Source organism: Dendrobates tinctorius, unplaced genomic scaffold, assembly GCF_039654945.1.
Source record: "Dendrobates tinctorius isolate UK_male_01 unplaced genomic scaffold, ASM3965494v1 ptg000499l, whole genome shotgun sequence".
NCBI lineage: Eukaryota > Metazoa > Chordata > Amphibia > Anura > Dendrobatidae > Dendrobates > Dendrobates tinctorius.
In genome coordinates, this window is record NW_027362159.1 from 277,502 (window position 1) to 300,798 (window position 23,297).

The following is a 23,297-nucleotide window of genomic DNA, read 5'->3' on the forward strand; positions in this document are numbered from 1 at the left end:
GTTTCAGAAGTCATTGTGGAACGCATAGCTGGCACTCGGTTAAGTGATATTTTTAGCTGGCAGGCCAAAAAAGTGGTGACAGGTTCCCTTTAATATCAGAGCGAGGAGCTGGTGGCAGCAACGTGTGTTCTGGGGTATTTGGGAGATTCTGGCAGGGACTGACGGAGGTTGTACATGTGTATTTCCTGCCTGGGACTGAGGATAGACATACCGCCCTCACTGCAGAGTGCCCAATAGCCTGTTGTACACGGCAAGGCAGCCTTCAGGTGACTACTTATCCTAGGTGTAGGTCTCTGACTGACCTGAGGGTAAGTGGGGGCGCCAGAGGGCTGCAAGTTCCAAACCAGAACTGAAAGTGGGATATAATAAATCCCTGACAAACTGAGGGCAACCAAACACCCCCAATTCATGACAATAGGACACCACTCAGGAGGCTCCAGTGGTTGTTGGGACACAGGCTGATCCCCACCCTCAGGAGGCTCCAGAGGTTGGGACACACAGGCGGATCCCCACCCTCAAGAGGCTCCAGAGGTTGGGACACACAGGCGGATCCCCACCCTCAAGAGGCTCCAGAGGTTGGGACACACAGGCGGATCCCCACCCTCAAGAGGCTCCAGAGGTTGGGACACACAGGCGGATCCCCACCCTCAAGAGGCTCCAGAGGTTGGGACACACAGGCGGATCCCCACCCTCAAGAGGCTCCAGAGGTTGGGACACACAGGCGGATCCCCACCCTCAAGAGGCTCCAGAGGTTGGGACACACAGGCGGATCCCCACCCTCAAGAGGCTCCAGTGGTTGGGACACACAGGCGGATCCCCACCCTCAAGAGGCTCCAGTGGTTGGGACACACAGACGGATCCCCACCCTCAAGAGGCTCCAGAGGTTGGGACACACAGACGGATCCCCACCCTCAAGAGGCTCCAGAGGTTGGGACACACAGGCGGATCCCCACCCTCAGGAGGCTCCAGAGGTTGGGACACACAGGCGGATCCCCACCCTCAAGAGGCTCCAGAGGTTGGGACACACAGGCGGATCCCCACCCTCAAGAGGCTCCAGAGGTTGGGACACACAGGCGGATCCCCACCCTCAAGAGGCTCCAGAGGTTGGGACACACAGGCGGATCCCCACCCTCAAGAGGCTCCAGAGGTTGGGACACACAGGCGGATCCCCACCCTCAAGAGGCTCCAGAGGTTGGAACACAGGCGGATCCCCACCCTCAAGAGGCTCCAGTGGTTGGGACACACAGGCGGATCCCCACCCTCAAGAGGCTCCAGAGGTTGGGACACACAGGCGGATCCCCACTCTCAGGAGGCTCCAGTGGTTGGGACACACAGGCGGATCCCCACTCTCAGGAGGCTCCAGTGGTTGGGACACAGAGGCGGATCCCCACCCCCAGGAGGCTCCAGTGGTTGGGACACAGAGGCGGATCCCCACCCCCAGGAGGCTCCAGTGGTTGGGACACAGAGGCGGATCCCCACCCCCAGGAGGCTCCAGTGGATGGGAGACACGGGCGGATCACCACCCCAAGGAGGCTCCAGAGGTTGGGACACACAGGCGGATCCCCACTCTCAGGAGGCTCCAGTGGTTGGGACACAGAGGCGGATCCCCACCCCCAGGAGGCTCCAGTGGTTGGGAGACATGGGCGGATCACCACCCCCAGGAGGCTCCAGTGGTTGGGAGTCACGGGCGGATTTCCACACCCAGGACACTCCAGAGGTTGCGACAGACGGGCAGGTGCCCTGACCAGGACGCTCCAGTGGATGGGATAGACAGATTTCCCCCAGGACACTCCAGTGGGTTCTTGGGCAAATTAAGAGATCTCCACTCCACAGAGCAGCAGCACATACATTTTATTGAACACTTCACACGTGGGGGCCCTCACTAGGAGTCCTGCAGACGGGAGGGATTCAGCAGAACTTTCTCTCCTGGTTTGAACGCTGGCATTCCTAGATAAGGACAGCTGGCACAGCGAAAGGCATCCCCCAGGTAACACTGCAAGACAAAGCCGGGACGTCACACGGACCCCCACCTGCCCCTGAGTGGACTCCCACCCTACCTCCTCTGACAGGAGAGGATCCCTGTGGGCTCTGGACTCCATACTCACATTGCCACAAGCTGAGGTGGCGGGCTTAGGGGCTGCACTCTTGCTGTTCTCCAGTTCCTCTGCCAGTCCACAAGTGCTGTGGAGAGAAGAGAACCCATTAGGTTTGCGGTCTGACCGGTGAGTGATCTTCACGACTGCAGCGCAGATGGCTCTTACCAGTTCTTGCAGGCTGTACGCTTCTTCTCACTCCCCTCCCCACAGCCCCCAAGCCGCAAAGACGATGGCAGCGGCTTTTTCAGGTCATCTTGGTCTAGGAGATCGTCTGAGTCTAAGAGATCCTGAAACAAAATGATTGACCGAGCAGTAATGCAGAGAATGGGGGCAGCACAGCCCCTCCGTCTACGAGTCCCCCCAAACCGCACTGCCCTATGTCAGCCGTTACCTCCGCCTCCCCATCGCCCTTATATCCCGAACCTCAGCCATCCCTGTACGTCACGTGACAACGGACACCATCTCTTCCCCCTCTGGCTTCAGGCCTAATCCTAAGGACAAATAATCACTTGTGAGAGACTCGGACGATTCTCGGCGAGTCTCTCGCATGAAAACCCGGCACTGGGACCGGAGCGTGCGGCTACATGTATTTCTATGCAGGCACGCTCCGGTCCCATTGCTGGCGGCAGTGCCAGTGCGAGTCTCTCGCGAGTATGAGCCCTTAGGCCCCGCCGCTCTCCACGTACTCCGCCCCCCACATCTGGATATATACACCCCCCTCACAGACCCCAGCAGCCACATTTCAACATAGAGTGGTACGGAAAGTATTCACACCCCTTTACATTTCTCACTCTTTCATTGTAGCCATTTGGTAAATTCAAAAACCGTTCATTTTTTCCCATCAGTGCGCACTCTGCACCCCCCCACCTGGACTGAGAAAGCAGAAATGGAGAAATTTCTGCAAATTTATTAAAGAAAACCTGAAATCTCCCATGGACATAAGTCTTCAGCCCCTTTGCTCAGTGTTGAGTAGACGCACCTTTTGAGCTAGTACAGCCATGAGTCGACTATCTTGGGAATGATGCCACATGGTTTTCACCACTGGATTTGGGGATCCTCGGCCATTCTTCCTTGCAGATCCTCTCCAGTTCCGTCAGGTTGGATGGTGAACGTTGGTGGACAGCCATTTTCAGGTCTCTCCAGAGAAGCTCCATTGGGTTTAGGTCAGGGCTCTGGCTGGGCCAGTCAGGAATGGGCACAGAGTTGTTCTGAAGCCACTCCTTTGTTATTTTAGCTGTGTGCTTAGGGTCATTGTCTTGTTGGAAGGTGAACCTTTGGCCAGGTCTGAGGTCCAGAGCACTCTGGAAGAGGTTTTCATCCAGGATATCTCGGTACTTGGCCGCATTCATGTTTCCTCCAATGGCAACCAGTCGTCCTGTCCCTGCAGCTGAAAAACACCCCCATAGCATGATGCTGCCACCATGTCTCACTGTTGGGATTGTATTGAGCAGGTGATGAGCAGTGTTTACTCCACACAATCCACTTAGAACTTTTTGGTGAAAGTTCTATCTTCCTCTCATCAGACCATAATCTTATTTCTCATAGTCTGGGAGTCCTTCATATGTTTTTCAGCAAACTGTATGCGGGCTTTCATAGGTCTGGCACTGAGGAGAAGCTTCCGTCGGGCCACTCTGCCATAAAGGCCCGACTGGTAGAGGGCTGCAGTGACTTTGTGGAGCTTTCTCCCATCTCCCTACTGCATCTGTGGAGCTCAGGCACAGTGATCTTTGGGTTCTTCTTTACCTCTCTCACCAAGGCTCTTCTCCCATGATTGCTCAGTTTGGGTGGACAGCCAGGTCTAGGAAGACTTCTGGTGGTCCCAAACTTCTTCCATTTAAGGATTATGGAGGCCACTGTGCTCTTGGGAACCTTGAGGACTGCAGAAATTCTTGTGTAACCGTGGCCAGATCTGTGCCTTGCCACAATTCTGTCTCTGAGCTCCTTGGCCGGTTCCTTTGGCCTCATGATTCTCATTTGGTCTGCCATGCACTGTGAGCTGTGGGGTCTTATATAGACAGGTGTGCGCATTTACAAATCAAGTCCTATCAGTGTAATTACACACAGCTGGACTCCAATGAAGGAGTAGAACCATCTCAAGGAAGATCACAAGGTAATGGACAGCATGTGACATACATATGAGTGTCTGAGCAAAGGGGCTGAATACTTATGACCATGTGAGATTTCGTTTTTTCTTTTTTAATAAATTTGGAAAAAATTTCTACATTTCTGATTTTTTCAGTGAAGATGGGGTGCAGAGTGCACACTAATGAGAAAAGATGAACTTTATTGAATTTACCAAATGGCTGCAATGAAACAAAGAGTGAAGAATGTAAAGGGGTGTGAATACTTTCAGTCCCCACTGTATACACCCCCCCCACATACCCCACTCCTCACATCTGGACTTATACACCCCCACATGTAAGCAGAGAGCACTGACCACATCCTCGTCGTTCATGTCACGGGCAGACAGCGTCCAGAGCTTCACGGCGCCCAGATCAGCAGACACCTTCCCTGGGGCACAAACACCTGGTTATTTAAAGCCCTGCCCCCCAGCACAGATACCCCCACACTGTGCTCACAGCTCTCAGTCAGTACCGGGCCCCGGGCGTCTGGAGAGGGACAGCTGCCGCGAGGACCCCACTTCATAGTTTGGTTTTTTAGCTGCTAATGTAACAGCATCATTATCCAAGCTGGAGGGTCCCAGAAGCCCCCCGTTCTGATCCATCCCCTCCTCTGGAGGAATCTACAAAGAAAACAGAGCAGTGAGATGACACAGGGTAGCGTACCAGATACGACCCCCCCGACCAAAGAGGAGCTCAGACGCTGGCACACATCCCGGCGAGCTCAGACGCCAGCGCATGCACACACTGCGGCACGCTCAGACCCCAGCGCAGGCAAACAAATCGGGGGAGCCCAGGCGCAGGCACACATGCCGGCGAGCTCAGACGCCGGGCGCAGGCACACATGCCGGCGAGCTCAGACGCCGGGCGCAGGCACACATGCCGGCGAGCTCAGACGCCAGCATATGTACCGGGGAGCTCAGATGGTGGAGCAGGCACACACCGCGGCACGCTCAGACTCCAACGCATGCGCTCACCGCAGGCACACATCCCGGCGAGCTCAGAGGCCGGCGCACATCCAGATACTGGGGTCTGTCCACACTTCGGCATGCTTAGGCACATACTTACCTGTGTCACTTCTGTTAATCCAGACAGTGTGAGAGAGGAGTAGAGGCGAGATGGACCCCGGATAGCAGCAGCGCCAGCTGCAGAGAGACAACATACTGTCAGTACAGGGCCAATTAGGTTGGAGGTGGTGGGGTCTGAAAAGTGACGATGGGGCGGTGTCAGTGGGCGTGGCCTGTATAGTGAGGATGGAGGGCGGTGTCAGTGGGCGTGGCCTGTATAGTGAGGATGGAGGGTGGTGTCAGTGGGCGTGGCCTGTATAGTGAGGATGGAGGGCGGTGTCAGCAGGGGCGTGGCCTGTATACTGAGGATGGAGGGCGGTGTCAGCAGGGGCGTGGCCTGTATACTGAGGATGGAGGGCGGTGTCAGCAGGAGCGTGGCCTGTATACTGAGGATGGAGGGCGGTGTCAGCAGGAGCGTGGCCTGTATACTGAGGATGGAGGGCGGTGTCAGCGGGTGTGACCTGTATACTGAGGATGGAGGGCGGTCTCAGTTGGCGTGACCTGTATACTGAGGATGGAGGGCGGTGTCAGCGGGCGTGACCAGTATACTGAGGATGGAGGGAGGTGTCAGCGGGCGTGGCCTGTATACTGAGGATGGAGGGCGGTGTCAGCGGGTGTGACCTGTATACTGAGGATGGAGGGCGGTCTCAGTTGGCGTGACCTGTATACTGAGGATGGAGGGCGGTGTCAGCGGGCGTGACCAGTATACTGAGGATGGAGGGAGGTGTCAGCGGGCGTGGCCTGTATACTGAGGATGGATGGCGGTGTCAGTGGGCGTGGCCTGTATACTGAGGATGGAGGGCGGTGTCAGTGGGCGTGGCCTGTATAGCGAGGATGGAGGGTGTGGCCTGTATAGCGAGAATGGAGGGCGCTGTCGGTGGGCGGTGTCTGTATAGCGAGGATGGAGGGTGTGGCCGTATAGCGAGGATGGAGGGCGGTGTCGGTGGGCGTGGCCTGTATAGCGAGGATGGAGGGCGGAGTCGGTGGGCGTGGCCTGTATAGCGAGAATGGAGGGCGTGGCCTGCATAGCGAGGATGGAGGGCGGTGTCGGTGGGCGTGGCCTGCATAGCGAGGATGGAGGGCGGTGTCAGTGGGCGTGGCCTGCATAGCGAGGATGGAGGGCGGTGTCAGTGGGCGTGGCCTGCATAGCGAGGATGGAGGGCGGTGTCAGTGGGCGTGGCCTGCATAGCGAGGATGGAGGGCGGTGTCAGTGGGCGTGGCCTGCATAGCGAGGATGGAGGGCGGTGTCAGTGGGCGTGGCCTGCATAGCGAGGATGGAGGGCGGTGTCAGTGGGCGTGGCCTGCATAGCGAGGATGGAGGGCGGTGTCAGTGGGCGTGGCCTGCATAGCGAGGATGGAGGGCGGTGTCAGTGGGCGTGGCCTGCATAGCGAGGATGTAGGGCGGTGTCAGTGGGCGTGGCCTGCATAGCGAGGATGGAGGGCGGTGTCAGTGGGCGTGGCCTGCATAGCGAGGATGGAGGGCGGTGTCAGTGGGCGTGGCCTGCATAGCGAGGATGGAGGGCGGTGTCAGTGGGCGTGGCCTGCATAGCGAGGATGGAGGGCGGTGTCAGTGGGCGTGGCCTGCATAGCGAGGATGGAGGGCGGTGTCAGTGGGCGTGGCCTGCATAGCGAGGATGGAGGGCGGTGTCAGTGGGCGTGGCCTGCATAGCGAGGATGGAGGGCAGTGTCAGTGGGCGTGGCCTGCATAGCGAGGATGGAGGGCAGTGTCAGTGGGCGTGGCCTGCATAGCGAGGATGGAGGGCAGTGTCAGTGGGCGTGGCCTGCATAGCGAGGATGGAGGGCAGTGTCAGTGGGCGTGGCCTGCATAGCGAGGATGGAGGGCAGTGTCAGTGGGCGTGGCCTGCATAGCGAGGATGGAGGGCAGTGTCAGTGGGCGTGGCCTGCATAGCGAGGATGGAGGGCAGTGTCAGTGGGCGTGGCCTGCATAGCGAGGATGGAGGGCAGTGTCAGTGGGCGTGGCCTGCATAGCGAGGATGGAGGGCGGTGTCAGTGGGCGTGGCCTGCATAGCGAGGATGGAGGGCGGTGTCAGTGGGCGTGGCCTGCATAGCGAGGATGGAGGGCGGTGTCAGTGGGCGTGGCCTGCATAGCGAGGATGGAGGGCGGTGTCAGTGGGCGTGGCCTGCATAGCGAGGATGGAGGGCGGTGTCAGTGGGCGTGGCCAGTGGGCCCGTATCACTGTTTCTTGTGACCTTTCCCTTCTCACCCTCCTGTGGGTCCGTGGGCTCCTGGAGCAGCACAGTGCCACCAGGCTTTAGGATTCGAGCAACTTCTGAAAGAAGATCTGAGCTGTGAATGGCGGAGCATCCAGGAACCAGACCAAGAAGGACGAGGTCAAAGCTGGAGTCTGTGTGAGAGGCTGGAAGAAAGGAGCGTGAGGGCGGAAGGACGGCGCGTCCACGGGACCCTGCGCTTAACGGCGGCTACTTACACGTCATCAGGCGCTCCACGTTCTCTACGTTCACCTTCCCACCCGGAGCCACCGACGCCTGCACCAGAGACACGAACCCCTGCAGATGGTCGGGAGCACAGCCGCCATCCCAGGTGACGAGCGCACGATGACAGGATGACAGACGCTCCCGCAAGGCAGCCATCCTGCAAAGAAGGAGCGTCACACGTGAGCCACGCCGACAAATGCACGATGGTCGCGACACACGGCGACGTACGAGGTTCACTACCCACAGCGACACACCGGGGGGGGGGGGTCACCACACACAGCGACACACCGGGGGGGGTCACCACACAGCGACACACAGGGGGGGGGGGTCACCACACAGCGACACACCGGGGGGGGGGGGGGGGGTCACCACACAGCGACACACCGGGGGGGGGGGGTCACCACACAGCGACACACCGGGGGGGGTCACCACACAGCGACACACCGGGGGGGGTCACCTCACACAGCGACACACCGGGGGGGGGTCACCTCACACAGCGACACACCGGGGGGGGGTCACCTCACACAGCGACACACCGGGGGGGGGTCACCTCACACAGCGACACACCGGGGGGGGGTCACCACACAGCGACACACCGGGGGGGGGTCACCACACAGCGACACACCGGGGGGGGTCACCACACACAGCGACACACAGGGGGGGGGTCACCACACACAGCGACACACGGGGGGGGGTCACCACACACAGCGACACACAGGGGGGGGGTCACCACACACAGCGACACACAGGGGGGGGGTCACCACACACAGCGACACACCGGGGGGGGGGGGGGGTCACCACACAGCGACACACCGGGGGGGGGGGGGGTCACCACACAGCGACACACCGGGGGGGGGGGGGGGGTCACCACACAGCGACACACCGGGGGGGGGGTCACCACACAGCGACACACCGGGGGGGGGGGGGGGTCACCACACAGCGACACACCGGGGGGGGGGGTCACCACACAGCGACACACCGGGGGGGGGGTCACCACACAGCGACACACCGGGGGGGGGGGGGGTCACCACACAGCGACACACCGGGGGGGGGGGGGTCACCACACAGCGACACACCGGGGGGGGGGGTCACCACACAGCGACACACCGGGGGGGGGGGGGGGTCACCACACAGCGACACACCGGGGGGGGGGGGGGGTCACCACACAGCGACACACCGGGGGGGGGGGGGTCACCACACAGCGACACACCGGGGGGGGGGGGGTCACCACACAGCGACACACCGGGGGGGGGGGGTCACCACACAGCGACACACCGGGGGGGGGGGGGGGTCACCACACAGCGACACACCGGGGGGGGGGGGGTCACCACACAGCGACACACCGGGGGGGGGGGGGTCACCACACAGCGACACACCGGGGGGGGGGGGGGTCACCACACAGCGACACACCGGGGGGGGGGGGGTCACCACACAGCGACACACCGGGGGGGGGGGGGTCACCACACAGCGACACACCGGGGGGGGGGGGGTCACCACACAGCGACACACCGGGGGGGGGGGGGTCACCACACAGCGACACACCGGGGGGGGGGGGGTCACCACACAGCGACACACCGGGGGGGGGGGGGTCACCACACAGCGACACACCGGGGGGGGGGGGTCACCACACAGCGACACACCGGGGGGGGGGGGGGTCACCACACAGCGACACACCGGGGGGGGGGGGGGTCACCACACAGCGACACACCGGGGGGGGGGGGGTCACCACACAGCGACACACCGGGGGGGGGGGGGTCACCACACAGCGACACACCGGGGGGGGGGGGGGGGTCACCACACAGCGACACACCGGGGGGGGGGGGGGTCACCACACAGTGACACACCGGGGGGGGGTCACGCTCTGTGGCGATACTCGGGGTGACGGTTCGCACCTCGCTCTCTCGCCGCTGTTGCCGCTTCTGGTCTCGTGACCCGGATATGACGTCACGCGCACAGATTAGTCCCCGCCCTCTTCCTGCAGCAGCTGTCATGGCGGCCGTCGCGGTGCGGTGTCTGTCGGCTGCGGGCGGCGGAAGACTCCTTCTACTGTGCGGGCGGAGGCGGCTGTGTGGTGAGAGGAGGCGGCCGGGAACGGAGGGCGGAAATGGCGGCGGGAGGACGGGAAGGTCGCGGCCAGAGGTCACAGCCTGAGGTGAAGGCTCCGCCCCCGACCCAACAGACTCCGCCCCCTGAGCATGTGTCTCCCCCGGTCTCTGGGGCTGTGGGGGTGATTGGCCGCTCCCCCCCGGTCTCTGGGGCTGTGGGGGTGATTGGCCGCTCCCCCCCCCCGGTCTCTGGGGCTGTGGGGGTGATTGGCTGCTCCCCCCCCCCGGTCTCTGGGGCTGTGGGGGTGATTGGCTGCTCCCCCCGTGGTCTCTGGGGCTGTGGGGGTGATTGGCCGCTCCCCCCCCCCGGTCTCTGGGGCTGTGGGGGTGATTGGCTGCTCCCCCCCCCCGGTCTCTGGGGCTGTGGGGGTGATTGGCTGCTCCCCCCCCCGGTCTCTGGGGCTGTGGGGGTGATTGGCCGCTCCCCCCCCGGTCTCTGGGGCTGTGGGGGTGATTGGCTGCTCCCCCCCCCGGTCTCTGGGGCTGTGGGGGTGATTGGCTGCTCCCCCCCCCGGTCTCTGGGGCTGTGGGGGCGATTGGCTGCTCCCCCCCCCGGTCTCTGGGGCTGTGGGGGTGATTGGCTGCTCCCCCCCCCCGGTCTCTGGGGCTGTGGGGGTGATTGGCCGCTCCCCCCCCCGGTCTCTGGGGCTGTGGGGGTTATTGGCCGCTCCCCCCCCCGGTCTCTGGGGCTGTGGGGGTTATTGGCCGCTCCCCCCCCGGTCTCTGGGGCTGTGGGGGTGATTGGCCGCTCCCCCCCCGGTCTCTGGGTCTGTGGGGGTGATTGGCCGCTCCCCCCCCGGTCTCTGGGGCTGTGGGGGTTATTGGCCGCTCCCCCCCGGTCTCTGGGGCTGTGGGGGTTATTGGCCGCTCCCCCCGTGGTCTCTGGGGCTGTGGGGGTGATTGGCCGCTCCCCCCCCGGTCTCTGGGTCTGTGGGGGTGATTGGCCGCTCCCCCCCCGGTCTCTGGGGCTGTGGGGGTGATTGGCTGTTCCCCCCCTGGTCTCTGGGGCTTGGGGTGGTTAGCCGCCCATGGTTGCTGGGGCTGTGGGGGTGATTGGCTGCTCCCCCCCCCCGGTCTCTGGGGCTGTGGGGGTGATTGGCTGCTCCCCCCCCCCCCCGGGCTGTGGGGGTGATTGGCCGCTCCCCCCCGGTCTCTGGGGCTTGGGGTGGTTAGCCGCCCATGGTTGCTGGGGCTGTGGGGGTGATTGGCCGCTCCCCCCCGGTCTCTGGGTCTGTGGGGGTGATTGGCCGCTCCCCCCCGGTCTCTGGGTCTGTGGGGGTGATTGGCCGCTCCTCCCCCCCGGTCTCTGGGTCTGTGGGGGTGATTGGCCGCTCCCCCCCGGTCTCTGGGTCTGTGGGGGTGATTGGCCGCTCCCCCCCGGTCTCTGGGTCTGTGGGGGTGATTGGCCGCTCCTCCCCCCCGGTCTCTGGGTCTGTGGGGGTGATTGGCCGCTCCCCCCCCGGTCTCTGGGGGTGATTGGCCGCTCCTCCCCCCCGGTCTCTGGGTCTGTGGGGGTGATTGGCCGCTCCCCCCCCCGGTCTCTGGGGCTGTGGGGGTGATTGGCTGCTCCCCCCCCCCGGTCTCTGGGGCTGTGGGGGTGATTGGCTGCTCCCCCCCCCGGTCTCTGGGGCTGTGGGGGTGATTGGCCGCTCCCCCCCCGGTCTCTGGGGCTGTGGGGGTGATTGGCTGCTCCCCCCCCCGGTCTCTGGGGCTGTGGGGGTGATTGGCTGCTCCCCCCCCCGGTCTCTGGGGCTGTGGGGGCGATTGGCTGCTCCCCCCCCCGGTCTCTGGGGCTGTGGGGGTGATTGGCTGCTCCCCCCCCCCGGTCTCTGGGGCTGTGGGGGTGATTGGCCGCTCCCCCCCCCGGTCTCTGGGGCTGTGGGGGTTATTGGCCGCTCCCCCCCCCGGTCTCTGGGGCTGTGGGGGTTATTGGCCGCTCCCCCCCCGGTCTCTGGGGCTGTGGGGGTGATTGGCCGCTCCCCCCCCGGTCTCTGGGTCTGTGGGGGTGATTGGCCGCTCCCCCCCCGGTCTCTGGGGCTGTGGGGGTTATTGGCCGCTCCCCCCCGGTCTCTGGGGCTGTGGGGGTTATTGGCCGCTCCCCCCGTGGTCTCTGGGGCTGTGGGGGTGATTGGCCGCTCCCCCCCCGGTCTCTGGGTCTGTGGGGGTGATTGGCCGCTCCCCCCCCGGTCTCTGGGGCTGTGGGGGTGATTGGCTGTTCCCCCCCTGGTCTCTGGGGCTTGGGGTGGTTAGCCGCCCATGGTTGCTGGGGCTGTGGGGGTGATTGGCTGCTCCCCCCCCCCGGTCTCTGGGGCTGTGGGGGTGATTGGCTGCTCCCCCCCCCCCCCGGGCTGTGGGGGTGATTGGCCGCTCCCCCCCGGTCTCTGGGGCTTGGGGTGGTTAGCCGCCCATGGTTGCTGGGGCTGTGGGGGTGATTGGCCGCTCCCCCCCGGTCTCTGGGTCTGTGGGGGTGATTGGCCGCTCCCCCCCGGTCTCTGGGTCTGTGGGGGTGATTGGCCGCTCCTCCCCCCCGGTCTCTGGGTCTGTGGGGGTGATTGGCCGCTCCCCCCCGGTCTCTGGGTCTGTGGGGGTGATTGGCCGCTCCCCCCCGGTCTCTGGGTCTGTGGGGGTGATTGGCCGCTCCTCCCCCCCGGTCTCTGGGTCTGTGGGGGTGATTGGCCGCTCCCCCCCCGGTCTCTGGGGGTGATTGGCCGCTCCTCCCCCCCGGTCTCTGGGTCTGTGGGGGTGATTGGCCGCTCCCCCCCGGTCTCTGGGTCTGTGGGGGTGATTGGCCGCTCCCCCCCCGGTCTCTGGGTCTGTGGGGGTGATTGGCCGCTCCTCCCCCCCCGGTCTCTGGGGCTGTGGGGGTGATTGGCCGCTCCCCCCCGGTCTCTGGGTCTGTGGGGGTGATTGGCCGCTCCCCCCCCGGTCTCTGGGGCTGTGGGGGTGATTGGCTGCTCCCCCCCCCCGGTCTCTGGGGCTGTGGGGGTGATTGGCTGTTCCCCCCTGGTCTCTGGGGCTTGGGGTGGTTAGCCGCCCATGGTTGCTGGGGCTGTGGGGGTGATTGGTCGCCCCCAGTTCCGGGGGCTGTCGGGGTGACTGTTCATCCCTTGCTCCTGTCATCGGCTGAGAGATGTGTGTCCCCTGGAGGTGATGGCTGCCCTCGTCCTGGCCCTTTTCCCACTATGGGCTCTTTCTATCTTCCAGCCTTGACTCGCCCTGTAGGGCGCTGCGCCCGGACCCTGTGGGCGACCTCGGCCCTGAGATCCAGAGAAGATAAATCCTCTCCACCATTTTCTTTCCCATCAGAGGTGGCCGGGGAACCAAACTCTACACCGCCCAGGTATGATGGGGCCCCTCACGGTGCCTGTGGTCCTGAGGGCCCGCTCTGATCACAGCTGTGGCTGCAGGTTTACTGACCAGGGAGGAGAAGAGTCGGAGGGTTACGAGAGCGAGGAGCAGCTGCAGCAGCGCATCCTCTCCGCAGCTCTCACATTTGTACCTGAGTATGGCTGGAGCTCGGAGGCCATTGCTGAGGGGGCGAAGGTAAGCAGTGCCGTCAACCCTAGGGCCCACAGGGCCGGCCACTTGTCACCTCTCCGCTTTCTCCACAGTCCCTGGATCTGTCTGCTGCTGCAGCAGGAATCTTTACCAATGGCGGCGGTGCCGAGCTCGTCTTGTACTTCATATCTGTGTGTAATAAGAACCTGACTGAGCTGCTGGAGCAGGAGCACAAACTGGTCCAACTGGGCAGCACGGAGTGAGTACGGGGCACGGGGAGTGAGGGGAGACACTCAGCACATGGTTCACATGGTATGGTGTTACCGCCTGTGTTTCAGAAAGAAGCCAACCGAGCGATTCCTGAGAGACGCAGTAGAGACGCGGCTGAGGATGGTCATCCCCTACATAGAGCATTGGCCACAGGTAGAGGTGCACTGTCCAGTGGGGAGCGGCGGCACCAGGACCGCTGTCCAGTGGGGAGCGGCGGCACCAGGACCGCTGTCCAGTGGGGAGCGGCGGCACCAGGACCGCTGTCCAGTGGGGAGCGGCGGCACCAGGACCGCTGTCCAGTGGGGAGCGGCGGCACCAGGACCGCTGTCCAGTGGGGAGCGGCGGCACCAGGACCGCTGTCCAGTGGGGAGCGGCGGCACCAGGACCGCTGTCCAGTGGGGAGCGGCGGCACCACGACTGCTGTCCAGTGCGGAGCGGCGGCACCAGGACCGCTGTCCAGTGCGGAGCGGCGGCACCAGGACCGCTGTGCAGAACGGCGGCACCAGGACCGCTGTCCAGTGCGGAGCGGCGGCACCAGGACCGCTGTGCAGTGCGGCGGCACCAGGACCGCTGTGCAGTGCGGCGGCACCAGGACCGCTGTCCAGTGCGGCGGCACCAGGACCGCTGTCCAGTGCGGAGCGGCGGCACCAGGACCGCTGTGCAGAACGGCGGCACCAGGACCGCTGTCCAGTGCGGAGCGGCGGCACCAGGATCGCTGTCCAGTGCGGCGGCACCAGGACCGCTGTCCAGTGCGGCGGCACCAGGATCGCTGTCCAGTGCGGAGCGGCGGCACCAGGACCGCTGTGCAGAGCGGCGGCACCAGGACCGCTGTCCAGTGCGGAGCGGTGGCACCAGGACCGCTGTCCAGTGCGGCGGCACCAGGACCGCTGTGCAGAGCGGCGGCACCAGGACCGCTGTGCAGAGCGGCGGCACCAGGACCGCTGTCCAGTGCGGAGCGGCGGCACCAGGACCGCTGTCCAGTGCGGCGGCACCAGGACCGCTGTCCAGTGCGGCGGCACCAGGACCGCTGTCCAGTGCGGCGGCACCAGGACCGCTGTCCAGTGCGGCGGCACCAGGACAGCTGTCCAGTGCGGAGCGGCGGCCCCACGACCGCTGTCCAGTGCGGAGCGGCGGCACCAGGACCGCTGTCCAGTGGGGAGTGGCGGCCCCACGACCGCTGTGCAGTGCGGCGGCACCACGACCGCTGTGCAGTGCGGAGCGGCGGCACCACGACCGCTGTGCAGTGCGGAGCGGCGGCACCACGACCGCTGTGCAGTGCGGAGCGGCGGCACCACGACCGCTGTGCAGTGCGGAGCGGCGGCACCACGACCGCTGTGCAGTGCGGAGCGGCGGCACCACGACCGCTGTGCAGTGCGGAGCGGCGGCACCACGACCGCTGTCCAGTGCGGCGCGGCGGCACCACGACCGCTGTCCAGTGCGGCGCGGCGGCACCACGACCGCTGTCCAGTGGGGAGCGGCGGCACCACGACCGCTGTCCAGTGGGGAGCGGCGGCACCACGACCGCTGTCCAGTGGGGAGCGGCGGCACCACGACCCATGTACAGTGTAGTGAATAGAGAAGGTGCGCACTCAGCAGGGTGGGTTGGTGTCGGCTGAACAAGACTGATGTGAACCTGTTTTTTAGGCGCTGGGGATTCTCCTGTTACCGCACAATCTTCCCTCTGCTCTGACGCTCCTGACTTCAATGGTGGATGACATTTGGCACTATGCTAGTGACCAATCTACAGACGTGAGTGTCCTTTGCTATGTGCATGGTCGTGTGAGTACGGGGATAGGGGGGAGGGCTGCATCTGGGTTGTCTTAGTTGAGGGCGACGGCTGCCTTTGGGTGGTTTTGTGGGGGCACGATGGCTGCCTCTGGGTGGTCCTGTGAGTACAGGGATGGGGTGATTGCTGCCTCTGGGTGGTCCTATATGGGTGTGGGGACAAGGGCTGCCTCTGGGTGGTCTTATGTTGGGGTGGGGATGACTCATTTGCGTGGTCCTTTGAGTCCGGTGATGACTATGGCTGCCTCTGCGTGGTCCTGTTTGGGCATGGGGTTGAGGGCTGCCTCTGGGTGATGGTCTCCACATACCATGCTCATTGTTCCCGCAGGTGAGCTGGTACACGCGGCGGGCGGTTCTGGCCGGGATTTATAACACCACAGAGCTGGTCATGATGCAGGACAAGTCGCTGGACTATGAGGACACCTGGAACTTTCTGCACAACCGGATCGCTGAGGCCATGACCATGGGAGATTCTGTCACCCAGGTACTGATCAGACAGCTGAGGCGGTGGTGAGCTCCTGCTCTCACGTGCTCCCATGAGCCCCGCCGTGAGCTTTCACATCATCCTCTGCTGCGGCCCCTGAGTTGGTGACGAGCGCCCGCTCTCACACCATCCTCTGCTGTGGCCCCTGAGCCTGCAGCTAGCTCTCTCGCTCACACCATTCTTTGTTGCGTCCTGAGGAGGGGGCGATCTCCTGCATCATCCTCTGCTGCGTCCACCAAGCTGTTGGCGAGCTCCCACTCAGATCATCCTCTGCTGCTGCCCCTGAGCCTGCAACGAGCTCCTGCTCACCCAACGTGCTCTGCTACATCCAATGACCCAATAGCGAGCATCTTCCTCTGCTGCTTCACCTGAGCCAGCGGCTAGCTTTCACATCATCCTCTCCTACGTCCTCGGAGCTGGTGGCAAGCTCTCGCATCGAGGGAAGGAGCTGTCACATTGTCCTCTGATGCGACCCCCTTAGCCGACAGCGCATTCCCGCTTGCACACCATCCTCCTCTGAGCCGGCAGAATGCTCCTGCTCGTGCACAATCCTCTGTGTCCTCTGAGCCGGTAGCAAGCTCCCTCTCACATTCTTCTCTGCTATGGCCTTTGAGCTGGCAGCGAGCTCCCGCTCTCACATCGTTCTCTGTTGTGTCCCCTAAGCCAGGGGTGAGCTCCCTTTCTCCCATCATCCTCTGCGGTCTCATGATTCAACGGTGAGCATCATCCTCTGCTGCTTCCACTGAGTCGGTGGCAAGCTCTCACATCGTCCTCTGCTGCGGTGTTCAGCTCCCATTCTCTCATCACCCTCTGCTGTGTCTCCTTTCCCATCGTCCTCTCATGTGAGCCCTGAGCCGATGGCAAGTTCCTGCTCTCACATCGGCCTCTGCTGCTGCAGTAAGCTACCGTTCTCACATCCTCTGCTGTGTCTCCTGAGCCGGCAGTGAGCTTTCACATCTTCTCTTGTGACCCCTGCGTGGACAGCAAGCTCCCGCTCTCACATTGTCCTCTGCTTTTGTGATGAGCTCCCGTTCTCACATCATTCTCTGCTGCTTCCCATGTGCCCGCAGCGAGCTCCCGCTCTCCCAATGTCCTATGCTGCGGCCCCTGTGCCTGCAGCGAGCTCCCGCTCTCCCATCATCCTATGCTGCGGCCCCTGTGCCTGCAGCGAGCTCTCGCTCTCCCATCGTCCTATGTTGCGGCCCCTGTGCCTGCAGCGTGCTCCCGTTCTCCCATCGTCCTAATCTGCAGCCCTTGTGCCTGCAGCGAGCTCCCGCTCTCCCATCGTCCTATGCTGCGGCCCTTGTGCCTGCAGCGAGCTCTCGCTCTCCCATCGTCCTATGCTGCGGCCCCTGTTCCTGCAGCGAGCTCCCGCTCTCCCATCATCCTATGCTGCGGCCCCTGTGCCTGCAGCGCGCTCCCGCTCTCCCATCGTCCTATGCTGCGGCCCTTGTGCCTGCAGCGAGCTCCCGCTCTCCCATCGTCCTATGCTGCGGCCCTTGTGCCTGCAGCAAGCTCTCGCTCTCCCATCGTCCTATGCTGCGGCCCCTGTGCCTGCAGCAAGCTCCCGGTCTCCCATCGTCCTATGCTGCGGCCCTTGTGCCTGCAGCGAGCTCTCGCTCTCCCATCGTCCTATGTTGCGGCCCCTGTGCCTGCAGCGTGCTCCCGTTCTCCCATCGTCCTAATCTGCGGCCCTTGTGCCTGCAGCGAGCTCTCGCTCTCCCATCGTCCTATGCTGCGGTCCTTGTGCCTGCAGCGAGCTCTCGCTCTCCCATCGTCCTATGCTGCGGCCCTTGTGCCTGCAGCGAGCTCTCGCTCTCCCATCGTCCTATGCTGCGGCCCCTGTGCCTGCAGCGAGCTCCCGCTCTCCCATCATCCTATGCTGCGGCCCCTGTGCCTGCAGCGCGCTCCCGCTCTCCCATCGTCCTATGCTGCGGCCCTTGTGCCTGCAGCGAGCTCCCGCTCTCCCATCGTCCTATGCTGCGGCCCTTGTGCCTGCAGCAAGCTCTCGCTCTCCCATCGTCCTATGCTGCGGCCCCTGTGCCTGCAGCGAGCTCCCGCTCTCCCATCGTCCTATGCTGCGGCCCTTGTGCCTGCAGCAAGCTCTCGCTCTCCCATCATCCTATGCTGCGGCCCCTGTGCCTGCAGCGCGCTCCCGCTCTCCCATCGTCCTATGCTGCGGCCCTTGTGCCTGCAGCGAGCTCCCGTTCTCCCATCGTCCTAATCTGCGGCCCTTGTGCCTGCAGCGAGCTCTCGCTCTCCCATCGTCCTATGCTGCGGTCCTTGTGCCTGCAGCGAGCTCCCGCTCTCCCATCGTCCTATGTTGCGGCCCCTGTGCCTGCAGCGTGCTCCCGTTCTCCCATCATCCTAATCTGCGGCCCTTGTGCCTGCAGCGAGCTCTCGCTCTCCCATCGTCCTATGCTGCGGTCCTTGTGCCTGCAGCGTGCTCTCGCTCTCCCATCGTCCTATGCTGCGGCCCTTGTGCCTGCAGCGAGCTCCCGCTCTCCCATCGTCCTCTGCTGCTGCCCTTGTGCCTGCAGCGAGCTCCCGCTCTCCCATCGTCCTCTGCTGCGGCCCCTGTGCCTGCAGCGAGCTTCCGCTCTCCCATCGTCCTATGCTGCGGCCCTTGTGCCTGCAGCTCGCTCTCTCTCTCTCCCATCGTCCTATGCTGCAGCCCTTGTGCCTGCAGCTCGCTCTCTCTCCCATCGTCCTATGCTGCGGCCCTTGTGCCTGCAGCGAGCTCTCGCTCTCCCATCGTCCTATGCTGTGGCGAGCTCCCGCTCTCCCATCGTCCTATGCTGCGGCCCCTGTGCCTGCAGCGAGCTCCCGCTCTCCCATCGTCCTATGCTGCGGCCCTTGTGTCTGCAGCGAGCTCCCGCTCTCCCATCGTCCTATGCTGCGGCCCCTGTGCCTGCAGCGAGCTCCCGCTCTCCCATCGTCCTATGCTGCGGCCCTTGTGCCTGCAGTGAGCTCCCGCTTTCCCATCGTCCTATGCTGCGGCCCTTGTGCCTGCAGCGAGCTCTCGCTCTCCCATCGTCCTATGTTGCGGCCCCTGTGCCTGCAGCGTGCTCCCGTTCTCCCATCGTCCTAATCTGCGGCTCTTGTGCCTGCAGCGAGCTCCCGCTCTCCCATCGTCCCATGCTGCGGCCCTTGTGCCTGCAGCGAGCTCTCGCTCTCCCATCGTCCTATGCTGCGGTCCTTGTGCCTGCAGCGAGCTCTCGCTCTCCCATCGTCCTATGCTGCGGTCCTTGTGCCTGCAGCGAGCTCCCGCTCTCCCATCGTCCTATGCTGCGGCCCTTGTGCCTGCAGCGACCTCTCGCTCTCCCATCGTCCTATGCTGCGGCCCTTGTGCCTGCAGCGAGCTCTCGCTCTCCCATCGTCCTATGCTGCGGCCCCTGTGCCTGCAGCGAGCTTCTGCTCTCCCATCGTCCTATGCTGCGGCCCTTGTGCCTGCAGCGAGCTGTCTCTCTCTCCCATCGGCCTTCCTGCAGCGAGCTCCCGCTCTCCCATCGTCCTAATCTGCGGCCCTTGTGCCTGCAGCGAGCTCTCGCTCTCCCATCGTCCTATGCTGCGGCCCTTGTGCCTGCAGCAAGGCCCCCGCTCTCCCATCGTCCTATGCTGCCGCCCCTGTGCCTGCAGCGAGCTCTCGCTCTCCCATCGTCCTATGCTGCGGCCCTTGTGCCTGCAGCGAGCTCCCGCTCTCCCATCGGCCCCTGTGCCTGCAGCGAGCTCTCGCTCTCCCATCGTCCTCTGCTTTAGCCTTTGTTCCTGCAGCGTGCTTCCACTCTCCCATCGTCCTCTGCTTTCGCCTCTGTTCCTGCAGCGTGCTCCCACTCTCCCATCGTCCTCTGCTTTCGCCTGTTCCTGCAGCGCACTCCCGCTCTCCCATCGTCCTCTGCTTTCGCCTGTTCCTGCAGCGCGCTCCCGCCCTCCCATCATTCCTCTGCTTTCGCCTGTGCCTGCAGCGCGCTCTTGCTCTCCCATCGTCCTCTGCTTTAGCCTTTGTTCCTGCAGCGTGCTTCCGCTCTCCCATCGTCCTCTGCTTTAGCCTTTGTTCCTGCAGCGTGCTTCCACTCTCCCATCGTCCTCTGCTTTCGCCTCTGTTCCTGCAGCGTGCTCCCACTCTCCCATCGTCCTCTGCTTTCGCCTGTTCCTGCAGCGCGCTCCCGCTCTCCCATCGTCCTCTGCTTTCGCCTGTTCCTGCAGCGCGCTCCCGCTCTCCCATCGTCCTCTGCTTTCGCCTGTTCCTGCAGCGCGCTCCCGCCCTCCCATCATTCCTCTGCTTTCGCCTGTGCCTGCAGCGTGCTCCCGCTCTCCCATCGTCCTCTGCTTTAGCCTTTGTTCCTGCAGCGCTCTCCCATCGTCCTCTGCTTTCGCCTGTTCCTGCAGCGCGCTCCCGCTCTCCCATCGTCCTCTGCTTTCGCCTCTTTTCCTGCAACTAACTCCCGCTCTCCCATCGTCCTCTGCTTTCGCCTCTTTTCCTGCAACAAACTCCCGCTCTCCCATCGTCCTCTGCTTTCGCCTCTTTTCCTGCAATGAGCTCCCGCTTTCGCCTGTTCCTGCAGCGCGCTCCTGCTCTCCCATCGTCCTCTGCTTTAGCCTTTGTTCCTGCAGCGCGCTCCCGCTCTGCCATCGTCCTCTGCTTTCGCCTGTTCCTGCAGCGAGCTCCCGCTCTCCCATCGTCCTCTGCTTTAGCCTTTGTTCCTGCAGCGTGCTCCCGCTCTCCCATTGTCCTCTGCTTTAGCCTTTGTTCCTGCAGCGCTCTCCCATCGTCCTCTGCTTTCCCCTGTTCCTGCCGTGCGCTCCCGCTCTCCCATCGTCCACTGCTTTCGCCTGTTCCTGCAGCGTGCTCCTGCTCTCCCATCGTCCTCTGCTTTCGCCTGTTCCTGCAGCTTACTCCCATCGTCCTCTGCTTTCGCCTCTATTCCTGCAACGAGCTCCCGCTCTCCCATCGCCCTCTGCTTTCGCCTGTTCCTGCAGCGCGCTCCCGCTCTCCCATTGTCCTCTGCTTTCGCCTCTGTTCCTGCAACGAGTTCCCGCTCTCCCATCGTCCTCTGCTTTCGCCTGTTCCTGCAGCGCACTCCCGCTCTCCCATCGTCCTCTGCTTTCGCCTCTGTTCCTGCAACGAGCTCCCGCTCTCACCTTGTTCTCTGTTGTAGGTGACCAGCGCTGGAGAGGCCATGATACAGGGGCTGATGGGTGCTGCCATCACTGTGAGTATCTATAAGCGGGTCCGCTGAGCAGCCATGGTGTTGGCTATGTTTTCCTGGTCAGAAGAGGAGGATGATGGATTTGGGGGTGGGGATGGCGGTGGTATAGGAGGGGGTTACAAGTAATTTTCTGCTTCCTTCCTATAACAGGCAGGTCACTGAGTATTTTCCTCTTTTCCAGTTAAAGAACCTGACGGGGCTGAACCAGCGCCGGTGATCATCCTCCATAGCCGTCTATTAAACGTTTGTGTCGCACAGCTGTGTCCGGTGTGTGTGAGGGGGGCCGAGCTCCATACAGACAGAGGATAAGCCCCCAATATTAGCAAACTAGTCATCTGTTCTGATCATGTAATGTTTAAGATCAGGGTTCACATGTATGCCGCCATGTGGAGTATCGGCGTGCCCCCGCCATAGTTAGGTCCAGAAATCCGTGGCCGGTGACATATTCATGTTCCAGTACTATAAGGGTATGGTTCCACGCTGCGTACTTACAACGCTTTGGACGCAGCAGAAACCCCGCTCCCCCCAGAACGCTGCGCCCATCATTGAACACGTGGGAATCACCGCATCCTACCCAGAGACTGGGTTATTTATCTGGCGGAGATGGAGCGTCTCCGCCAGATAGACATGCTGCGGTCCGTAATTTCAGGTGTGTCACCTGCCGCCCTGCATACTTAGTGGGGACGGGATGTCATAAAATGCCCTCCACTATGCTGTAACATCTGGACGCTGTGGCTGTGCACATTGTTCAATCCGCAGCAAATCCTGAAAACATGCCCTCAAGCATCGGAGTGTAAAATGCTGACGCAGCTTTAGGCCACAGACACACTAGCAGTACTTAAGCCACAACCAGAAGTGGAGCAAAAAAACAAGTGCTGACGGCTGTGTGTGGTACTTTTCCTCTCTTCCATTCCTGGTTTTGGCTACTGCTAGTGTACTCGTGGGCTTAATCTGAGGGGATTCACATCCTGTTTGGAGGACGGGTTTAGGAATTACAGTTCTGTAACATGGAGCTGTCTCTTTCGCAATGAACCAAAAGTAATTGCACAATTATCTCAGAAGTTGGTTATTCCAACATCAATGAAGCAGGTATCAGATCTGGAGCGGATTGCAGGAGCGGCATTTGGAAGCAGTTGCTGTGAACCCACAACATGTGGATAAAGGAGCTCTCAATAACAGAACATTAGGCTGAAGAAATCCAGCAAAGAGCAAAAATGTTAGGAGCGGCCCAAAACAACAGAACAGTCTGCAAAAACAAAAAATGGGAAAAATAGAAAAAAGCGGGCTACAAGCATCAGCCCGCTCACCGACAGCCTGTGGTGCTCGGAAGTCCGTCTGGACCTGTCCTGACCTGTGGTATCCAATGAAAGGAAAAGGGAAAACGTTCCAGCTCCTTAAAACTGAGACATCGTTATTGATCCATGAAAACAATGACACATTTGGCAAAAGCCTTACAGTGACTGTGCACAGCAGGCACGCAGCGACGCCATCGCAAGGATCTCTTCCACAGCGGATCATCATTATGTACTTGGCTAGTTGCATAGTTACTGCAGACCAGTGAGAGTCGCATACCATCGTGAGACACAATTTAAGGTCCTGAACCGCACAATAAATTAGCAAAAACATAAACCGATTTAAAAACAATGCAATAATAATACAAAAGAAAAAACCTTCAGCTCCTCAGTAGTGAAACGAGATTTGGTTTCATTTAGACCCAATGGATATCTGGTTCCCAAATTATATATCCACAACGCCTGCCGTGTCGGGGGGGTCCCGTGTCGGGGGTGTCCGCTCCTTGTGTAGGATTTTTCATTGTTCTATACCCGTAACTTTCGAAGATGAGAATATTGTTAGGATGTAAAATGAAATGCTTCACTGCCATCGACGTTGCGATTATTAATAATTCTATCCCTACTGGGCGGAGATACGAGTTTATTTTATGGTGTGTAAGATGGCGCTTACTGTCTGTGTTGGGGGGACACTCGGCAGTGGGTTAATAGGGTCAGGCACGGGGTTTTTTCACGTAAACAGTGAATAGGGTTTATACACAGCACAGACCACTCTCAGCCCGGTTTCCACACAGGCTGTGCCAGGTCCAGCACGCAGGCTCTGTAGCCTAAACACCGTTACTTCCCCCTGTCCGGGGTTACCTCTCAGGAGCTCCTTTCAGTCCTGGTTCCTGGGGAAGCTCCCGCACTGGAATCA

At 62.3% G+C, this 23,297-nt stretch overlaps 2 protein-coding genes across 5 annotated transcripts; one reads left to right on the forward strand and one right to left on the reverse strand.

The window, feature by feature from the left end:
• Nucleotides 1–1,834: 1,834 nt before the first annotated feature.
• On the reverse strand, nucleotides 1,835–9,760 carry CIAPIN1 (cytokine induced apoptosis inhibitor 1). 2 transcript variants are annotated; one of them, XM_073564894.1, is made up of 9 exons: nucleotides 9,633–9,760; nucleotides 7,734–7,897; nucleotides 7,509–7,661; nucleotides 5,285–5,361; nucleotides 4,692–4,839; nucleotides 4,534–4,607; nucleotides 2,262–2,383; nucleotides 2,106–2,181; nucleotides 1,835–1,993 (listed from the first exon to the last, which is right to left on the reverse strand). In XM_073564894.1, the coding sequence occupies exons 2-9, from the start codon at nucleotides 7,894–7,896 to the stop codon at nucleotides 1,883–1,885; spliced, it is 924 nt and encodes a 307-aa protein (XP_073420995.1). In that variant the 5' UTR covers nucleotide 7,897; nucleotides 9,633–9,760; the 3' UTR covers nucleotides 1,835–1,882. The 2 variants fall into 2 exon arrangements, with proteins under 2 accessions (XP_073420995.1, XP_073420996.1); XM_073564895.1 differs by having other exon boundaries at nucleotides 9,585–9,657.
• Nucleotides 9,678–21,347, forward strand: COQ9 (coenzyme Q9). Of its 3 annotated transcripts, none has more exons than XM_073564891.1 (9): nucleotides 9,678–9,811; nucleotides 13,050–13,185; nucleotides 13,253–13,388; nucleotides 13,457–13,602; nucleotides 13,682–13,766; nucleotides 15,258–15,362; nucleotides 15,727–15,882; nucleotides 21,042–21,095; nucleotides 21,274–21,347. In XM_073564891.1, the coding sequence occupies exons 1-9, from the start codon at nucleotides 9,679–9,681 to the stop codon at nucleotides 21,307–21,309; spliced, it is 987 nt and encodes a 328-aa protein (XP_073420992.1). In that variant the 5' UTR covers nucleotide 9,678; the 3' UTR covers nucleotides 21,310–21,347. The 3 variants fall into 3 exon arrangements, with proteins under 3 accessions (XP_073420992.1, XP_073420993.1, XP_073420994.1); XM_073564892.1 differs by having other exon boundaries at nucleotides 9,679–9,811; nucleotides 13,152–13,185; XM_073564893.1 differs by lacking the exon at nucleotides 9,678–9,811 and adding an exon at nucleotides 9,830–9,892 and having other exon boundaries at nucleotides 13,152–13,388.
• The last annotated feature ends 1,950 nt before the right edge of the window (nucleotides 21,348–23,297 follow it).

Bases quoted from the DNA above. Each gene is read 5' to 3' on its own strand.
- COQ9 (XM_073564891.1), top strand. From the start codon at position 9,679: ATGACGTCACGCGCACAGATTAGTCCCCGCCCTCTTCCTGCAGCAGCT. The intron at 9,812-13,049 runs GTGAGAGGAGGC...TCTATCTTCCAG, and splicing joins CGGGCGGAGGCGGCTGTGTG to CCTTGACTCGCCCTGTAGGG. The intron at 15,363-15,726 runs GTGAGTGTCCTT...TTGTTCCCGCAG, and splicing joins CTAGTGACCAATCTACAGAC to GTGAGCTGGTACACGCGGCG.
- CIAPIN1 (XM_073564894.1), bottom strand. From the start codon at position 7,896: ATGGCTGCCTTGCGGGAGCGTCTGTCATCCTGTCATCGTGCGCTCGTC. The intron at 4,608-4,691 runs GTACTGACTGAG...TTTGTGCCCCAG, and splicing joins CTCCAGACGCCCGGGGCCCG to GGAAGGTGTCTGCTGATCTG. The intron at 2,182-2,261 runs GTAAGAGCCATC...TTCTCTCCACAG, and splicing joins CGTACAGCCTGCAAGAACTG to CACTTGTGGACTGGCAGAGG.